This window comes from Theobroma cacao, chromosome 10 (assembly GCF_000208745.1).
Source record: "Theobroma cacao cultivar B97-61/B2 chromosome 10, Criollo_cocoa_genome_V2, whole genome shotgun sequence".
In the NCBI taxonomy this organism is placed as follows: domain Eukaryota; kingdom Viridiplantae; phylum Streptophyta; class Magnoliopsida; order Malvales; family Malvaceae; genus Theobroma; species Theobroma cacao.
This window is the reverse complement of record NC_030859.1, coordinates 3,348,081-3,365,646: the sequence shown is the minus strand read 5'-3', so window position 1 is coordinate 3,365,646 and position 17,566 is coordinate 3,348,081. Positions and strand designations below refer to the sequence as shown.

At 34.8% G+C, this 17,566-nt stretch overlaps 2 protein-coding genes across 2 annotated transcripts; both read right to left on the bottom strand.

Annotated features, from left to right (window-relative positions):
• On the bottom strand, window positions 492-5,968 carry LOC18586305 (ferric reduction oxidase 7, chloroplastic). The gene is made up of 9 exons (XM_018129458.1): window positions 5,321-5,968; window positions 5,145-5,238; window positions 4,837-5,034; window positions 3,662-3,896; window positions 2,684-3,011; window positions 2,318-2,594; window positions 1,605-1,860; window positions 1,070-1,505; window positions 492-897 (listed from the first exon to the last, which is right to left on the bottom strand). The coding sequence occupies exons 1-9, from the start codon at window positions 5,550-5,552 to the stop codon at window positions 728-730; spliced, it is 2,226 nt and encodes a 741-aa protein (XP_017984947.1). The 5' UTR covers window positions 5,553-5,968; the 3' UTR covers window positions 492-727.
• LOC18586304 (TBC1 domain family member 8B) lies at window positions 7,891-16,446 on the bottom strand. Its single transcript, XM_018129445.1, has 19 exons — window positions 16,375-16,446; window positions 16,022-16,217; window positions 15,001-15,070; window positions 13,936-14,556; window positions 13,684-13,863; window positions 13,444-13,557; window positions 13,305-13,363; window positions 12,971-13,037; window positions 12,783-12,834; window positions 12,583-12,675; window positions 12,318-12,401; window positions 11,772-12,196; window positions 10,885-10,946; window positions 10,506-10,575; window positions 9,963-10,043; window positions 9,763-9,864; window positions 9,093-9,217; window positions 8,600-8,717; window positions 7,891-8,395 (listed from the first exon to the last, which is right to left on the bottom strand). The coding sequence occupies exons 2-19, from the start codon at window positions 16,096-16,098 to the stop codon at window positions 8,222-8,224; spliced, it is 2,574 nt and encodes an 857-aa protein (XP_017984934.1). The 5' UTR covers window positions 16,099-16,217; window positions 16,375-16,446; the 3' UTR covers window positions 7,891-8,221.

Below are 17,566 nucleotides of genomic sequence, written 5' to 3'. Positions count from 1 at the left end.
TAAAGCTAGCAGCTCCATGTGGTTTGTTTCCTTGCATGGATCTTGCTTTGCCCTAACTAGTTCAAGTGTTTTTGGTGATGTTGGCTCCTGGTAAGAGGAGTCCTTTGTCCTTCACTCAATTGACAATGAAGAAAGTTTTTGCTTTCAAGTGACATCTTAATAAGGACCTACTACAAATATATGAAGATCCCAAAAGAGAAGATGGCAAACAGAAAATGAGGGAAATGAAGAGAAAAAAGGGGTGCAAGAAACAAAAAAAAAAAAAAAAAGGGTATTCAAAGAAGAGAGGAAAAGAAAAAAAGGAAAACATATAGTGATAATATAAAAAAAATGAATTAAATGATTTGCATATTGAGGAATAACATTCCCCTTGTTCAAAAACCATTCTATCCCTATATGAACCATTTTCTAGTACTTACTACTCTCTGGACACAAAGGTTCCTTTTAACTGTCTTGTGTTTACTATACAAGTAAGACCTTCATTACATAGAAACAGAGAAATTATTGCATATAAGTTACTAAAAATATGTACATAGAATCTTCATTACATTGAAACAGCACTATCTGAGTCTTGGATTGGCAGATCTCCCTATACATGTTATATACATTTATATGCATCCTGCCTCCCCATCTCCATACATGTAACTATACAAGTAGTCTTCAGAGGGGGAGCATTTTTTTATCGTTTAAACAACTATATCAGGAGGAAGCTTTTGGTCTTGGAGTTTTATAGATCAAAGCTATGACTGTTGAAATGGTAAATCGCTTGATGGCGTTGTCTCCTAATGTTGTGTGACCTGATTTCCTTGGCAACACTTGACTGAAGAGTTGGAGGACCGCAAACAATGACACCTACATCGACATGGCCCCATTTCCTGCTTGTGCATCCAAATATTTCTGCATAGAAAGGAAAAAAGAAAAACAATTACACTCAAGAAATACTAGCCTTCCAAGTTAGTTGGATTGAAGCAACACTGCTGAACAGTAAGGGTGGATCTTACTGAACTTTCTGTGCAAGGATAAATGAATGAATTGAGCAAAAAGTCTGAAAGTTTCTTATGTTACATACCTTGGAAGTCTGGTCTGGAACCATATTGAATAGTAGTAAAATTTTCAAGATTCTTCTGCCTCAAATCTTTGGTTGCCACAGTCTCATTGCTCTGAGCAGATTTAACCTTTGTCCTGTCATTGTCCTCATGTTCATCCCTTGCAGAAACTTTTTTATCCCAAAGGTGCCATAAACTAATCACAAGACCCCCAAAGATTATAACACTTGCAACCATGCACGCAATGAAAAGAAAACCCTGGTACCACCAGGTAGATACCTGGTATGGATTTATGTAGAAGATACGCAACAAAGCCACTGAAATAACAAATCCTACAGTCGATATGATAACATACAGGCCAGACCATATATTGTTTCCAGTACCAACCAAAATTGACATGTTACAACCAGAGAGAGGGCAGGCAGAAGAGTTCAAAGCCACATGAACATTACCTTCTTCCTGCAGAAAACATCAAACAGCAGCAGAAATTTAAAAATAATAATAATAATTATTATGTTCAAAAGCAAAGTAGAAGTGCTGGGCATAAAGTAGACCTACCAAAGAAGGCTCTGATTCTCGAGTGACATAAATATTAATCTCAATTTTTACTTTGTCAGCAAAAAAAGGACAAATCAACTCCATGTCAATTGTTGAAAGAAGAGGAAGCTCATCTGACTTTTTAACAGCCCAAACAAGCAAAATCTTTCTTGGTAGACAAGGCTTTCCATCCCTTACACGATGGAGGATATCACTTAGAATAGCCAGGAATGGTGAAATCCCAATACCACCAGCCACTAAAATTAGGTTCTCATACCTGTGAAAACAAAATCATAACATCAGGCTTTTTATGAAGCTAACTCCAAAGTCAATCTGGATATCCGACAGTGAAAACTGCTGTAGCTAAATTTGTTGAATAGTTAGGAAATATCCGCAATAGAAAAATCTTTCGTAGCCATATTCTGCCTTTAATGCACATTAGCTTAACTATTGAAATGCAATCATCTTGGAGTTTTTGTATTATATAATGGAATAGTTTTAAACAGAAACTAAAACATGCCATCACAAAGTTGTGCTTGCCAGGTCAGAAAAGAAGAAAGCATTTGTCCTGAGTGATTAATTGAGAGCTTGGTATTGGCCAACATGACATCCAAAATAAAGCAAATTTCCTTTCATATATTGTATAATATGAATTTAAAAAACCAGTTAACTAACCAAAGGTGGACAACATCTAATAAGCACATACAAGAGATCAAAGATACGGGAGTACGTACATCAAGTGGTATGGTGATTCATGCCCATAAGGTCCCTCAACAGAAGCTGTTATCGTGGTTTTGGTCAGAAAAGGAAGATCCTTTTGTGGTTCTGTCTCGGACATACTTAAGATATTGTCCCTTAACCTTGCAGTCCATCCCCCTAGAACCTTTATGAGAATAGATAGATGATATTTACCATCTAGAGGACTAGATGAAACACTGAATGGATGCCACTGCAGCCAAGATAATTCTCGAACTTGAAGAAAAATAAAACTAAGTGCATTGTACCCCAAATCTACATATTTCAATCAGAAAACAAGTCACAAAACAGTAATAATAGATACCCAAGGAAACAAATAATTTGTGAAGAATGATTTTTCTTACTTCGAGGTTTTGAGAGGACCAATTCCACTGTCCCGCATGGAAGGCACTTTGCTGAAAGTACATCCACAGTCCTTCGTGATTGGCAGAACCTCAGGAAGCGATCAAGCATGAAAATAAATATTCCTCCAGCAGCTATGCTAAAAACAAAATCACCAACATGCAACGCCAAGAAGACAACAAAGACTACATATAGTTGATGTGTATAGAAGAACAACTCAAAGTAGTCCTTCCTCACTGGATGAAGTGATGTAACCCACATAAACAAGCCAGCTAAAAGGCTGATAACTCCTGGTAGATTAGCAATACCAATGTTTCTCCACTCCAATAACTGCATGAAAGAATTAAAATGGAAAAGCTGAGCAGCTAGCTTCAATCTCTTCATCTTAGCCTCTATCTAATTTTAAGACTTCACATACTTTGAATGTAAAACAGAAGAAGAAGAAAAGAATTGACAGTATTTTCTTTAGAGTTCACTCACCAATCAATAGCTTTTGTCATAAATCAAACAATTAAACTCATAATAAAAATGAAGATAACTGGTAAAGTCTTCCAGGAACAAATTGTAGCACAAATATGATGGCCATTTATTGCTGTCAGTCATTACTCCCCAATCTGTAATTCTTCCAACTTCTATTTACTGTATATGTGTTGATTTATTAATTTAAATTTGACTAGCTTCAACAGCTTTTCAGTGGAATATGCCGCAGCTATTTCAATAAGTTATTTCCACTTCCTTGAGCTGTAATTCTTTTGCTGTTAGATTATTCACATGTTTCAAATGCAATCATATAACTTGGTCATTCAATTAAGAAGAATATCAAAAACTTGTCTCGTGCATAGATATGCATCTTCCAGCATCTACATAAGAGAAATAAACATAGGGCAGGTTTATGCACATATGGAAATTATATATAGGAAAAAGTGCATGCAGAAAACTATTATGAGTTAAACCAGAAAGAAAACTGATAGGGGACTCACTTCCTTCAGGAGGGTTCCTTTTATTGCCCATGCAATTACGTAGAACAGCCCATGGAGTGTAAAGAGCGTCATGGTCAGATGTCCCAACCATACATGATATCTTGTAGCATGCTCAAAAGGGATGTCTATAAGACGAAGAAGAAGTGAACCCCTTGCAACAGGGAGGAACAAAAATGCTAAGCAGAGTAATCCGATCATTCCAAACCGGAGTCCTGTCAGTTCCAACATGACTATACTGAAAAGATGAAAGATGATATTAGTCCTCTATGAAAAAGAAATTTTGAATTACTGTGAAGCACATGAACCTGCCGAAGCGAATTAGCATTACTTGTAAGTGACAACTTTCAGAAGCTACTAACGAATTTCTTAAAGTGGTGAACATTTAAACACTTCTAATGTTAATAAAATATACAGTTGCAAAATTCAGATTAAGACTCTGCTTATAGAAATTTGAAATCACAGCATCTTCTGGTTCCTGTAAATACTCGTCACTGACTTTGTTCATAGAAAACGCTTCAAATTCAACCTTAAATTCAGTCATTCCAAAGGTGTTCATAGGAATCACGCCTTTTCCATGGAATTAGTACGTGAAAGAAAAGAAGATTAATGTGATACTTAATTAAACAAGGAAGCATCATAACAACCATTTCAACGTGAATACATCTGGAATCCAGTTCTACAGATTCAAAGAGAGGGTTTGGGATATTGCAGAATTATCAAGTTTCGTATAAGATGGTCAGATGACATGAATGGTTATGTACAAGCAAAACAAAATAATTTTGGCCAAGTTAAACACTATTGATTTGATGCAGAAAGAACAACAAAGTTTCTATAAAATTTGCAGCTTGGCAGATGAAACATTTCCACAATATTTTTTTTTTTGGAAAATTGAAACATCTCTACAGTATTAGCAGTTACGAAGCCCCACAATCTATGGTTTCAAAGAATCTTATCTCAAGCCAGTCAAGCCAATTAATTTTTTGGTCCTAGGGCCTTGAATGAAGCAGTGAAGACCATTCACATAAAGTTACAGCCATAACAGTGTAAAGATCATTACAAGAACACATACAATATTTTCAGCACAGAATTAATGCATGCTGAAAAAAGTCCATACAATTGAAACGGATAAAATAAGCAGTACTATTATTAATCATTAAGGACGCAAAATTCTTTACCCTTTTTCTGTAGAAGGAATGTCAAACAGAGTCATGAGGCTAAGGTTCCGCAAGGTGTAAGCATACACAGCCCAGAAAATAAACACAACAAAAAGGATAATCCCAATAAGCTCAGCAGCAGATACAACCCCAAATGGTCCATCCACCAGAACAGGGAAAGTCCACAAACGAAATCTAGGACTTTTTGAGGTCTTCCTCCTATAAGCAAGCCAAATTTCATGTCATAAGACAATATACATAGTACATCAATAACTTAAGACAAGTTCAGGCATATATGGAGAACAAATTGGAGTGTGGGAATGACATACTTTTCAAACACATCTCCACCAGAGATAATAAGATGAGCTACAGCAAGGAATGCAATGATAAGAACCGGAGCACTGAATACCACGAATAAACTTCCTGAAATACACCATTAAACCTTGAGATAATAACTAAGCAAAGAATAAAGAAAATAAAAAGAGGAATGAAGTTACAAACAAACCTGTAATCCCAAAAACAGATCCCCTGGTGGCATTAATTATTTTCTCAGCCAACTGATTACCAATTTCTCCAGGATACAGAAAAATAAGACCAACCCAAGCAATGAAAATCACCCACATTACAATCTTTAAAGTCCATTTCACAGATGATACTAAAAAAGATGATTTTTTGACATAATCAGGCTCAACTCCATCACTCAAAAGAAGAGGCTTGTTCAATTGATTTGCGTCCATGGCAAAGAAAGCTTTTTACAAGAATTGCAAGAAGTATTCCTTAATCTTATCTCTGCTAAGAACTAACCACAAAGAATATATATACAAAAAAGAGTTTGAAAAAATCCAAACTTTGTGGAACCCATTTCCGGGCGTTTGTATACAAAGAAAATTACATGCAGATATGGTTCAATATATGATCAGAAATGAATTGCCGCCAGAAAAAAGAACGAAAGAAAATGCTTTTTAGTATCATATACATAAATACAGATGTAGACAGGTTGAAAGTACAAGCTAACTTGCTGGTATTTTACTCATTTACTTCCAAATTTCAACCTGGAAGGTTTCTTGGTTAGAGTTCGTGATAAGTGTGAGAAAAAGCAGAAAAGGGTTGAAGCATTTGAGTGTCATGATAAAGATTGGACAGACAGATTTTCACCACCACAAACTTTAAAAGAATATCAACCAAAAAAAAAACTGAAATGACTTTGAGTTTTTTCTATGGCAAAGAAAGAAATTGCAAAAGAGAAAAAATTAAACTTATCAGTGCAAATTACATGAGCATGGTTGTCCAAATTCAGGTTCACAAAAAATTTGTGCGAAGCTGAGTGGCTTCGCTTTCTTTGTCAAATTCTTCATTCCGTACCCCAATAATGTCTTGAGTGTAGTTTTCCATCAGAATCATGGCATTCTGTTCATAATGGAAGCTCCGTTCAGCTATTTAAAAATGTTGAATCATGAACATACCTTTATGCTTAAAGTACCTATATTTTATTAATTTTTAAAATACATATTTTATTTTAAAAATAAATATTTTCATAATAATATCATAATCGATTAAAATAATATGTATTATCATAGTGCAAACTTGGAAGTTTGGACGAGGATTCAAGGTTTTATTCCAGTACATTAGCTTTCCTTTTATGTACCTGAAACAAGCAGTAGGATTTGGGTTAGGTGTTGGAGGGTCCCCTTTTGCTGGTGGTTTTCAATGTTTAGGTTTAAGATGTTTCCAATATTATAATAAACAACAATTATTAAATTAAATTATTTTCAAAAATGAATCATATGTTTTCTTTCTTATATTCAGGTTAGACCTGTCAATTTCTTTCCATCAATATTCAGGTATGGGTCATATTCTAATGAGTGTATTTGATTTATCATTGATGGACCGTTTCATCATTTAATGTAATTGAAGCTTTACTAATTTTTGTCAATACAAAATTATGATAAAAAATAAAAATCATTATTATAAACGAAAAGCCTTAAACATTCTCATAATGTCAGAAAATGCTATGATCACTTATCAATTCATTAAAAACCCTAAAATATCTGTTGAGGAGATATACAACCATGAAAAAAATCAAAACATTTGAATATTTAATTTATTAATTATTACATATTTTTTTAAAAAAAATTAAATCTTCTTTCTCTAAATATAAAAAAAAATTTAGAAAAAGTATCGAAAAAAAAAAAGAATCTGAGAAAGGAGAAAAAGAACTAAAACCCAGAAATACCTTTTAAACATAATAAAATACCAGAGACAGGTGTTGAATGCAGAGCATCTGTGTTGGCAGAAATCAATATAGTTTCGATAAAAACTAATATTCAAGTGAAGAATAAAAACCCAATTGTCAACTTATATGTAATTTTCACGTAGCCATCCCATTCTCATCTATTATTGGCTGGATTCATGATATATATTACCGAATTTATTGCAAATCATAGATGTAATTTTCCATTTTATGTGTTCAGGAGGATCAATTTCACCAGAATATAACATCTACCACTAACAGTTTCGTCAATTATTCTGCTGGATTTTCGTTATTGTGAAGGTGATGGTGACATGAGCAATGGGCAAAGTTAGATAGGTTGGAGCACCATATGACAGAGGGATGTATGGCCCAGGAGGTTGAAAACGAAGAGAGAAATCTTACCCACACCTTTAATTTCAACAAACAAAACAATATCATGTATATCTACGTCAGTCAATCAAACATAGTATTCCACAATAAATGTGACAAAAATTATTAATGCCTTACGATCAAAGGCAAGATTTAGATAAAATTTCTTAGGTGAGTTTGTAAGGTTCTCTATTAAGACACCGATCCATGTCACAGCTTGGTTCTTCTTAACATCTAGCATAACTAGGCTTAAATAAGTTTGGCTCATTCTACTATGAAATACTACTTTTCTTTTTGATTCAGATGCATAAGCTGCTGCACAACTGTAGAATGCTTACCCTTCTTTTAACCTTTCAGTCCCCGGTGAAGGCGGAAGTCGGATCTTTGATCTTTCGTACAATGGCTATAAGGGCTTCACCAAGTCTGCTGTTAAGAGAGAGGAGAGAACAGAAATATACAAATGAAGATCTGCACTGAGATTACAAAACCCCCCCCCGTATACTTACAGTTGATTCACTATTTATCTCATGTTCTTACATTCTCCTCAGGTCTACCAACTATTATTATTATTATTACTATCTAAGAAACGAACAAACAATAATGGATATCAGCATTATAATGGTTTTCCAATCAAAAATTACAGACAAGCCAACTTCTCTGTACTCTCTTCCTGAATTGCCAATGTTACAGAAAAATTATCTACCAAATGGCCAATGAATGGAAGAACTGGAGGCAGCAAAAGAAGGATATGCATGCAGGTATTAACACGACCAACTAGCAATTCTCTCACTCCTTATCTTGAACTTCGATGCTGTTTGTTTCCTTGTCATTCGTGTCCTTGTCATTCGTGTCCTTGCCATTCGTTTCCTTAGCATTTGTGTCTTTCTGCTGGATTTCTGTATTCTGTCCCTCGTTAGAGGGCTTCCCATCATTTACCCCATCACCAGTACTTGGCTTTCCCTGTTTTGTTCGATAAATCTTATTAACAATCTTAGTTTAATACATTGATAAAATTTTGTTATAATAAAAAGGATAGAAAGAAATCTCTCTGATTGCTCATTGCTAAGTTTTGCCAATTGTAAAGCCAGCACAGCAGGTTAATCAAGCAGAGCAATCATCCAATGAGTCTATAACTTATAAGATTGTGAATGCCTCAAAACTAACCTTGTTCCTGTCACGCCAGCCAAGTCCAAATGGTCGAGAAAGTAAACTAATCTTTCGTGCAGGAATTTCTTGTTGGAGCTCTTGATTGCTGCGTGCTGGTGAATCTGGATTCGATGATCTGCAAGCTTACATTTATTAGAAGGGATAAATCGGTACAGAAGCATGAGAAGCACAAAAATAAAATATAGGCTCACAACATCTTTTGCATATAGATAATGTGGCGACAATTAAAGCATTTTTTCCAGCTCTTTGTTAAGTGTTGGTGGAAATAGGAGAAAGAATAAAAAGGGAAACTATAATTAAGTATTGAAAAGAACATAGCTTTTAAATGGCATTGCAAGAAATAGAAAAGACTAAAATCAGAGGAAAACAACAACTTATTGAGTCATCCGCAACCCATCCACCCCCCAACATATATACACACACAACAAATGAAACCAAAAGTTTTCACCCAAGCATAAAAGATTTTGAATCGGTAAAGTTGACTACACACCGTGGAGAAGGTTGTGCTTTACTTTGTCCAGACTGGTACTGTAAGGTAGCCTCCAACATTGATTCTGCCATTACCACTCTTTTCTCCATTTCAGCAAGAGAAGCAATGGCATCTTCATACTTTTCCTGCATTAACATAAAAGTTAAAGCCAAGAGCAGAGGTGCAAATGGAACCAAACAAAATATACATATATTATTTGCATATTTTTCCTCAGAAAAAGATATAAGAACTTAAAACAATGTTAGGTCCCTCATTAGATTACTTGCAAGGTGAAAATTTTGATGGGGAAATGGGAAACAGCATATTCTTTTAAAGTTTATAGGCTCTAGTACATTGACTAACCTTGTTTTGTGTAAGTCCCAGAGTTCAGTTAATAACAGCTGGATAGGTGCCTAAAATATATTCTAGGTGACGATGATTTCGCACCAAAATCAAGAGACGCAATAAAGAAATTTGTTTTGTGCTGCAGCAGTTTTGAAAAAGATGATATGTTTACAGTGATTAAAAGACCTATAAGTTTCAAACCATTATCATAAAGCCAGAAGGATATTATCATTAATTTCAAGTCAAGAACCAAGGGAAAAATTGCTGCCCACATATTTTGAAGAGCAATGTAAAATATCTGATGAAAGCTACATGGCAAAGCAAGAGCTATAATCACAAAGAGTACCTGAAGCACTTGAGCAGCATATCTTTGTGCTGCTGCATCTTGCTCAGCAAATCTGCGAGCATCTTCTGTTACCCTTTGCTCTTGCTCCACCCGCATTAGGACCTATGAAATGCGTAACAAATCTCATAATCTTCAAGACATGTACAACAAGAGAAGGAGATAATCTTCCACTAATTAAACATGAAGAAAACTAATCAAACCTGAAGCATTGCATTTTCTTGTTCTTGCTTCTCAGAAAGTGCCTTACGAAGCTCAGCAACCTCTTGCTCTAATTGCTCCACCTAAAGATCAGAAGCAGATACTCAGCATGCAATATATTCCTCTGGTAAAAACATCTAGCAACTTTCAAGTCAGAATTAAAACACCAAACATAAAAACATATAGATTCCTAGCCAACTGTCTACATTTATTCAGGCATGCGTCATGACAACCAAAAATACAGGTTTTCCGCAACTTCAATAATAACAATAATCAATTTCATACTCTGTAGTAGCTAGAGATAGAATGGACATCCAGAATCCAAAGAGCAGTTGCATAAAGAAGCCCAAGGTACCAGGTTAAAACAAGCATAAGAAGTTGCATGCATTGGAATGAATTGTAGTTTAATGATGATCCTAAGAACAAGTTACAAAATCGATTATGAAATTCGGGCAAGGAAAAATGGCAAACATTGCAAGAAGAACAATTATATATTTTGTGTTCATGTCAAAGGAGCTGCCACTAATGAAGATATTCTACTGTACCCTAGCACTTAATTGACGCCTATTATCCTGCTTAACCATCTCCATCAAAGCTGTCTCCAGCTCCTCAGATCTGATACAAATGGGGAAGAAATTGTCAGTGCCAGATTTATCAAGGTGAGTTTGGCAAAAGAAAAGAGCTTCATTTAAAACAAATATTCCTTAAGTTCCAGCATAAAATGCAAACATTAAGCAGTCAAATATATCCAATTTATAAACCATTGTAGTATAGCTAAGATATGTCTGAGTATAAAAGAGTTAAAGAGCAAGTGAGGAACAGATCTGCAACCAACAAAGAATATTATACTGCCTCTTTAAACAGCCTACAACAAACCGAGGATTGTAAATCTTGAAAACCATAGACATAATAAAAATTATTAACCTGAGGACAGCTGATCTTTTCTCTTCCAGCAATCTGCACAACTCAACCTTTAACCACACCAACTGCATTGTTTAAAAGAAATTAAGACTATGAGAACATCAACAGGTCATCAAAATCTCATGCATGAACACAAGACAAGCAAAGAATATATTTGTGTACGATCTATAAGCTCCTAATCTCATCTACTTGCCAGTGCCTATAACACCATATAAATCCAACAAGTAACACGCCCTCTAAACTTTTGGCTTGGTGCACATGGTAATAGTGAGACTTATGTTAATCAAGGTGGAAAGTTTCAACATGTATGAAATGAATGCAACAAATCCACACGGGAAAATAAATTGATTTTGTCATTGAAAGTTTATATAACGTAGCAAAATAATAGTCCTCATATGAACTCTGAGATCAATTTGATGATCAGTTGCCTTGACAGCATTTGAAAATAATCTCTATATGGCTATAAGAATCTGACACTAGAAAGTGAGCTCATGCCCACAATCTTGCATATGCATGCAGCATGGTAAATAGAAGAATTTTTCAACTAACTAACCCATACATCCAACCAAATGTGATTGGCAACATAAATCCTTCTGAATCATTCTCTCATTATAAGCAAATATCTTCTGTTAAATCTTGGACCACAATATCCATATGGTCAATAATATATTGAAGCAGAAAAAACTTAGGATATAACATGAGAATACAACATCACATTACTCGAAATATCTTTATATTTCCAATTTACAGTGCAAAACAAAACATGTATGTAGTCATGCAAAATGAGTCCATTGTACTGGCTAAGGATCCAATATCCTCCACTGACAGACAGAATTTAACATTAAACAATGAAATATTATATTCATTGAAAGGGGAAAGGTATATGCTACCTGCTCTTGAAGATCTGTACCAGCATCCAACTGAGCATCTCCTGTCAGACTAACAAAAACTTCATCTGCATTAGTGGATCCGGACTCTGAACGAGAGAGATTCCCATTTGCTTGTGAATCAACCAATCGTCCTGTCTTATTTGTTTCCATAAGCATTGACTTAGGATCATGCTTAAAATTATATAGCTTAGATGCCAGGCCCTGAGTATCCCTCCAAGCTTGAAGCCCCTTTGATCTTTCCTCAATTGCAGCTATTACAGCCGGACGATGCTTCTCTCTTAACTCATGCAACCTTTTTTCATTTACATTTTGGTAACCCATACAAGCTGTCAATACGAGTTGGCTGCTGTCAAATGTCGAGCCAGCCAATGACTGTAGTAAAGTAACTGCATCTCCCGCATCCTTAGTTGTAACCAGTGCAGGGCCTGTAAGAAAAATAAGTTACATTTTGTAGATTAGAATAGCTCATTTGTCACTATTTTCAGGCTTCAAGCATCCTAAAGATATCATAAAACTCAAAACACTCTTGTGTATTTTACCCAGTACCATATAACTCCATTAAAGCAAGTGCTGTCCTAAAAAGCATGACGCGGTTCCCTTCATACAGTAGCACATCCCAGACTCGAAGCACTGTGATGAGAGAAATCCATCAGAAAGCTTGTAACTAAGCATTAAATATTCCAATTATTAACAGAGAAAGCACATCAATCAACTAGCAACAAAGGCCCCAATTATAAGAGAAACTTTCAAATACTGTGATAAATTATGCAACTAGTTAAATATTGCTAAAAGACACAGCATGAAACCTGACCACTTTCCCATGGAAGCATATTCATAAAAATGGAAAGGAACCACGGTCCAGTAACCCATGCCACCTGCACTCCCAGGTAATCTAGATGATTGACTGCAATAAAGATAAAAATGTCAATCAGAAACTTCCCAAAAAATTCAATGGAAAGAGAACATCAGGGAAATTTCAAACACAAAAGAACAAATATTGTAAACACAAACCCAGTTTGGGAAATCTCTCATGCACCAACTCCTCAAAAACAAGTTGGTCAACCTAACAAAAGGCACAAGTTACCAGGATAATTACTTAAAGCATACTTATATCATCAACCACTTTAACATTCTCATTTAGAGAAAGCAAATAGTAGAAAATCAACCAACAAAAAGAAAGAGTTATGCAGAATAATTACCTGAGACTCAATCATTTCCTCTGAGTAATAGCCATCAAAATAGTCATCAATAATGCCCATCAAAGCCCTGAAATTTATACCATAACTTAGAAGAATATAAAGCCAATAGAGCAGTTATTTTTAAAAAATTAACGCTATCCTTGCCATTAAAAGAGAGAGAATCCCACCAAATAAACAAGATAAGAAAACATGCAAATCATGTGCACAACAGAAATTAATTATATTCCAGCAACAAAATATGCTCTGATCTAAAACCTTAAAAACTTAATTTCACAAATAGAATGAGGAATATTGGATTTGCAACGAATTTTCTCAACTGAGTCTCTGAACCTACCAGAAGGCATTTTCTTCAGGCATCAAGAGGAGTAACAAGGCAGCAAAGAAATTCATGGCCTGCATGAGAAAAATGCTTATCCCAAAAGGCCAAAATACTGCAAGCATGACCATAGCTAACATATATCTGAACCTAATACCTGACAGTATCCTACAGAGGGGTTATGTCGAGCATAGGCTGTAAGCAACCGTCTCAAAGCATTTCTACCATCATCATCCAGAGCAGGGTGACCTGGGAATGTTCGGGGCAAATCCTGTTTTTAGAGCAACTAATCAGTTAGGCAACTCAAATTAATAACACCATAGACAAAGATATAAAGGTAGCAGCAGCTGCTGATGAAACTACAATACAGAATTCAGAAAACAGCACATGGAATAACCTTCTCAATCTGCCCCTTCCATTTCTCAGGCCCTCCTATGGACTCTGTGGTTTGATCCTTACTATCTGTCTGCAAGCTCTGTTGTTCGGTGTTCTGGCCTGAGTTATTTTCATTAGCAAGCAGATCCTGGTAATATTTGTCCACTCGGCGTGTCTTTACACCAACAAAGGCTTGCCAAAGCTGAAAACACCAAGTTAGAGAGAGAGAGAGGAAAATCAAGAGAGAATTGACAGCACAACAGTACATAAGTACCTCTCCCCTAAGAGCCATTGGCACTCCACCACGAACAAGAACTTCCAACTCTTCTTTCCAGGGAAATAAAGATTCTGTAGGAGCTGTATCCACAGCAGCAGCAGCACCTGTTGTGGTACTCATGCTCTCACCTGTAGAGGCATCCTGAACTGGGTCAGACCTCTCTGCATCATAAAATTCATCCTCAGAATCCTCCTCTGATGCACCCTTTGGGAATCTAGCCTCATCAGTAGGAGTTAGCGGCTTCCCCCTACCCGTTTCTTGCTCATCTTTTAAACTGCCTTTCTTCTTTACACGAATACTCATCATATCTTCAATTGCCCGAAGGGATGGTCTAATTTCAGTCCATATTTGGATCCGATGAACTCTTTTCTCTGGTGCAGACTGTACCTTGTCTTTTTCTGTGTCATTCTCAGACAGACTATCAGAACCAGGCTTCTTTTCACATAAATCATCTCCTTCAGCTTCCTTCTGTACTTCATTGTTCCCATCCTCTGCAGCTTCAGCATGTGAGGCCTCCTTTCCTTCCTCTGACGATATCCCATTGACAGGCAATTGAGCAGACTCTGCTTGGCGTTCCAAGAAATCATTCCACCTATCTGATCTTTCCTCCTCTTCTTCCTAAAAAAGTCATAGGTATAGACAGGATATAAACCTTTTATTCATCTTAGTCAAAATTATTTCCTTTTATCTCCATTCAGTTGCCCATAGATTAGGCAAAGAAAATTAATTAAAATTCTGAATCATAGAGCTTGTTATCATTCAGGACCCATATCAGTGCAGAGAGAGAGTTTGGGAAAGAAAAAGAGAAAAAGGATTAAAAGAAATATGTTAATCTTAACTGACGTTATTTGCTTAAGTTGTTTTATATTTTCAGAGAATAACTAAATGACACATTATCACCCATTTCAGTACTAAGTGAGAGAGTGAGACACATTACTCAATATCCACCAAGATATATAAGTTGGCACTTAATTATATTTTTCTTCTTCCTCAGCAGCCAAAAGAAGGTGATGAGCATAAAATAAAAAGCAATATAAGCACAAAAAGGGTCAAGAAAAATACCTTGTAGATATTAGCATATTCTCGGTATCTTTGCACATGCTGAGGTCTCACTGCAAATCCATACGCATCCCTGTCAACAATAAACGCTTTAATAACCCCAAAAAGTTCAACAAAATCTTCACATTAACAACAGAACATTCCACAAAAAATAGCTCAAAAGGTTCCACATCATTCTAAGCAAAATTAGCTTAAATTATTTACAATCAGCCTCTGACAATCATGGATTCCCAAAACATTCTAAGCAAAAATTAGCTTAAACGTAAAAATTACTTGCAATTCTAACCTAAACTTATTAAATTAGGAAATAAAATCTAGAGCAAGAACAAAGAAATATCAAACTAAAAGCCAAATAACATGTGTTTAATCGAAATACCACTCAAATTCACCTGCAATCAAACTCGAAAAATAGCCTACTTACAGTAGACAACAACATATCCTAGTTAGAACCTAAACTACTCTACTTTCCATTATCACTCATTTTCCACTCAATGGAAGCTCAATTTGCTCAAAAATCAAACCACATTCCATGAAAAAAAATCAACAAAAGATCAGAGACTTCAACAACGTTCTCAGCAAAAGCTAAAGTAAATCACTGGCAACCCGCCACCACATTCCTTAATTCCTAAATTAAAAGTGCGATCAAATTCAATAAGATCTTGATCACGAAATCAATCACAAAAAATCTAACTCAGAAAAATCAAAATAAAAGCCGGAAAAAAGGAAATTCATCGAAATCGAGCTTGAATTTACCTGCAATCGGCATCCAGAGATTGCCGAGTAACACTAGAAAACAACATATGCTCATATTTTTCCACTCAAATTTATTCAGAAAAAAAAATAAATTACATTTCACATTACAAGTCCAAATCAAGAATCCAATATAATTTTCAGGAACCGCGGATAAAAATTCGGAGTAAAAAAACAGTAAGAAAAAGTTCACTGAGAAAAAAAAAAGATCTGAACAAAATTTTTGTGGATCAGAGAGACAAGTAGAAGGAAACACGTGGCGATAAGAGCGTACCTCTTGTGTTCGAAGGTTATAATGGGGCTGTTCGCGGCTTTAGTGGTTGTAGTAATGCTGGTGGCGGAGGATCTCATTTGTTCCTGGTAAGGTGGATCGATTTGATTGGTCTGTGAGGGGTGTCGGTGACGGAACGAGAGGATCTTTCGGAGATTTTTCTGCTTCCTTGAATTCCTGCAACGGAAAAAACAATGGACTACAAAAGAAAAGGAGATACAAGAGAGAGAGAGAGAGAGAGAGAGAGAGTTTGGGGTTTGGTCGTTAGGGAGAAGGGAAGTGAGGGAGTGAGAGAAGGGAGAGTAATGGAAGGACAGGGCACATGCAAATGGGCGAGATTAGCGTCACCTTATTACCATGTGGGTGATTTCTTAACACGGAGATCGAAGACGGGGAAAAGGCACGATCGGCAGCAACTCTTTGACACAGAGACCAGAATAATAATAAAATTACCAGAGTTGAATTTTCAAAAATTAATATTTTTATTAATATTTGAATTACAAGTTAATATTTTCATTTTTATTTTGAAATTATAACTATATATAAATATAAATATTTAATATATTTTAAAATAAATGAATAAAGAATTCTAAACTGAGTAAAAATTTTTTTTAATGAAAGTTATACAATGAAATTAAAATTCTTATTTATATATCTTAGAAATATGATGAATAAAGAATTGTGAACTAAGTGAATTATTACCTATTAACGAAAGTGATTTAATGAAATTACATTTCTTATTTATATATATCAGATAAACCTTGCTATTATAGATTTGTTATTATAATTCATAAAAAAAAAACTTTAGCATTAAACTTGTCAATGAACTCTGATTAATTATCGTTACTTAATATAACAAAATAATAATACTAAGTACCGCTAAATGACAAGATTATTAATTAACTTTGGGGTAAAGTTAATTAATTAATTAATAATTATCTTTGTTTATATTTGCCATTATCTCTCTTTTTGTCTCACAAAATAATAATAATAATAATGTAGCCAATTGCTACAGCCAATTCAGCAATTCCTTGTCCGTATTATCATTGTGTCGGCAATGACAATTATTTATTGAAAATGAAATGTTGTTATCTGTACTATTCATATACTTTTCACAATGTACCTAATTTAGTATCATAAAAAAATTTATTTAAAGATCAAAATAAAATAATAATAACAAAATAAAGTTAGGGTATATATGTTTTTACATTTTAAATAAAACAAAATTTTTAATTCACATATATTTTATGAAAATAAATTATTAAATGAAGTGCTACGAATTAATGTTTCTAATTCAAAAGATATTCTTTATAAGTACACTTTTTTTACACCAACTCTATAAGAAGTGAGACCTTTACATTAGTAAGGGCTATGTCGATCGGTATATTTCTTATAAGATTCTACATTAGCGAAGATTTTAACTTATTCTAATATCACTTATCACGAATCTATATTTTTAATTTAAAAAATATATTTGATAAGTGTAAATACTTAATTTATAAATTCAAAACTTATTTTATTTTTTATCAATATAAAATACGTGACAAA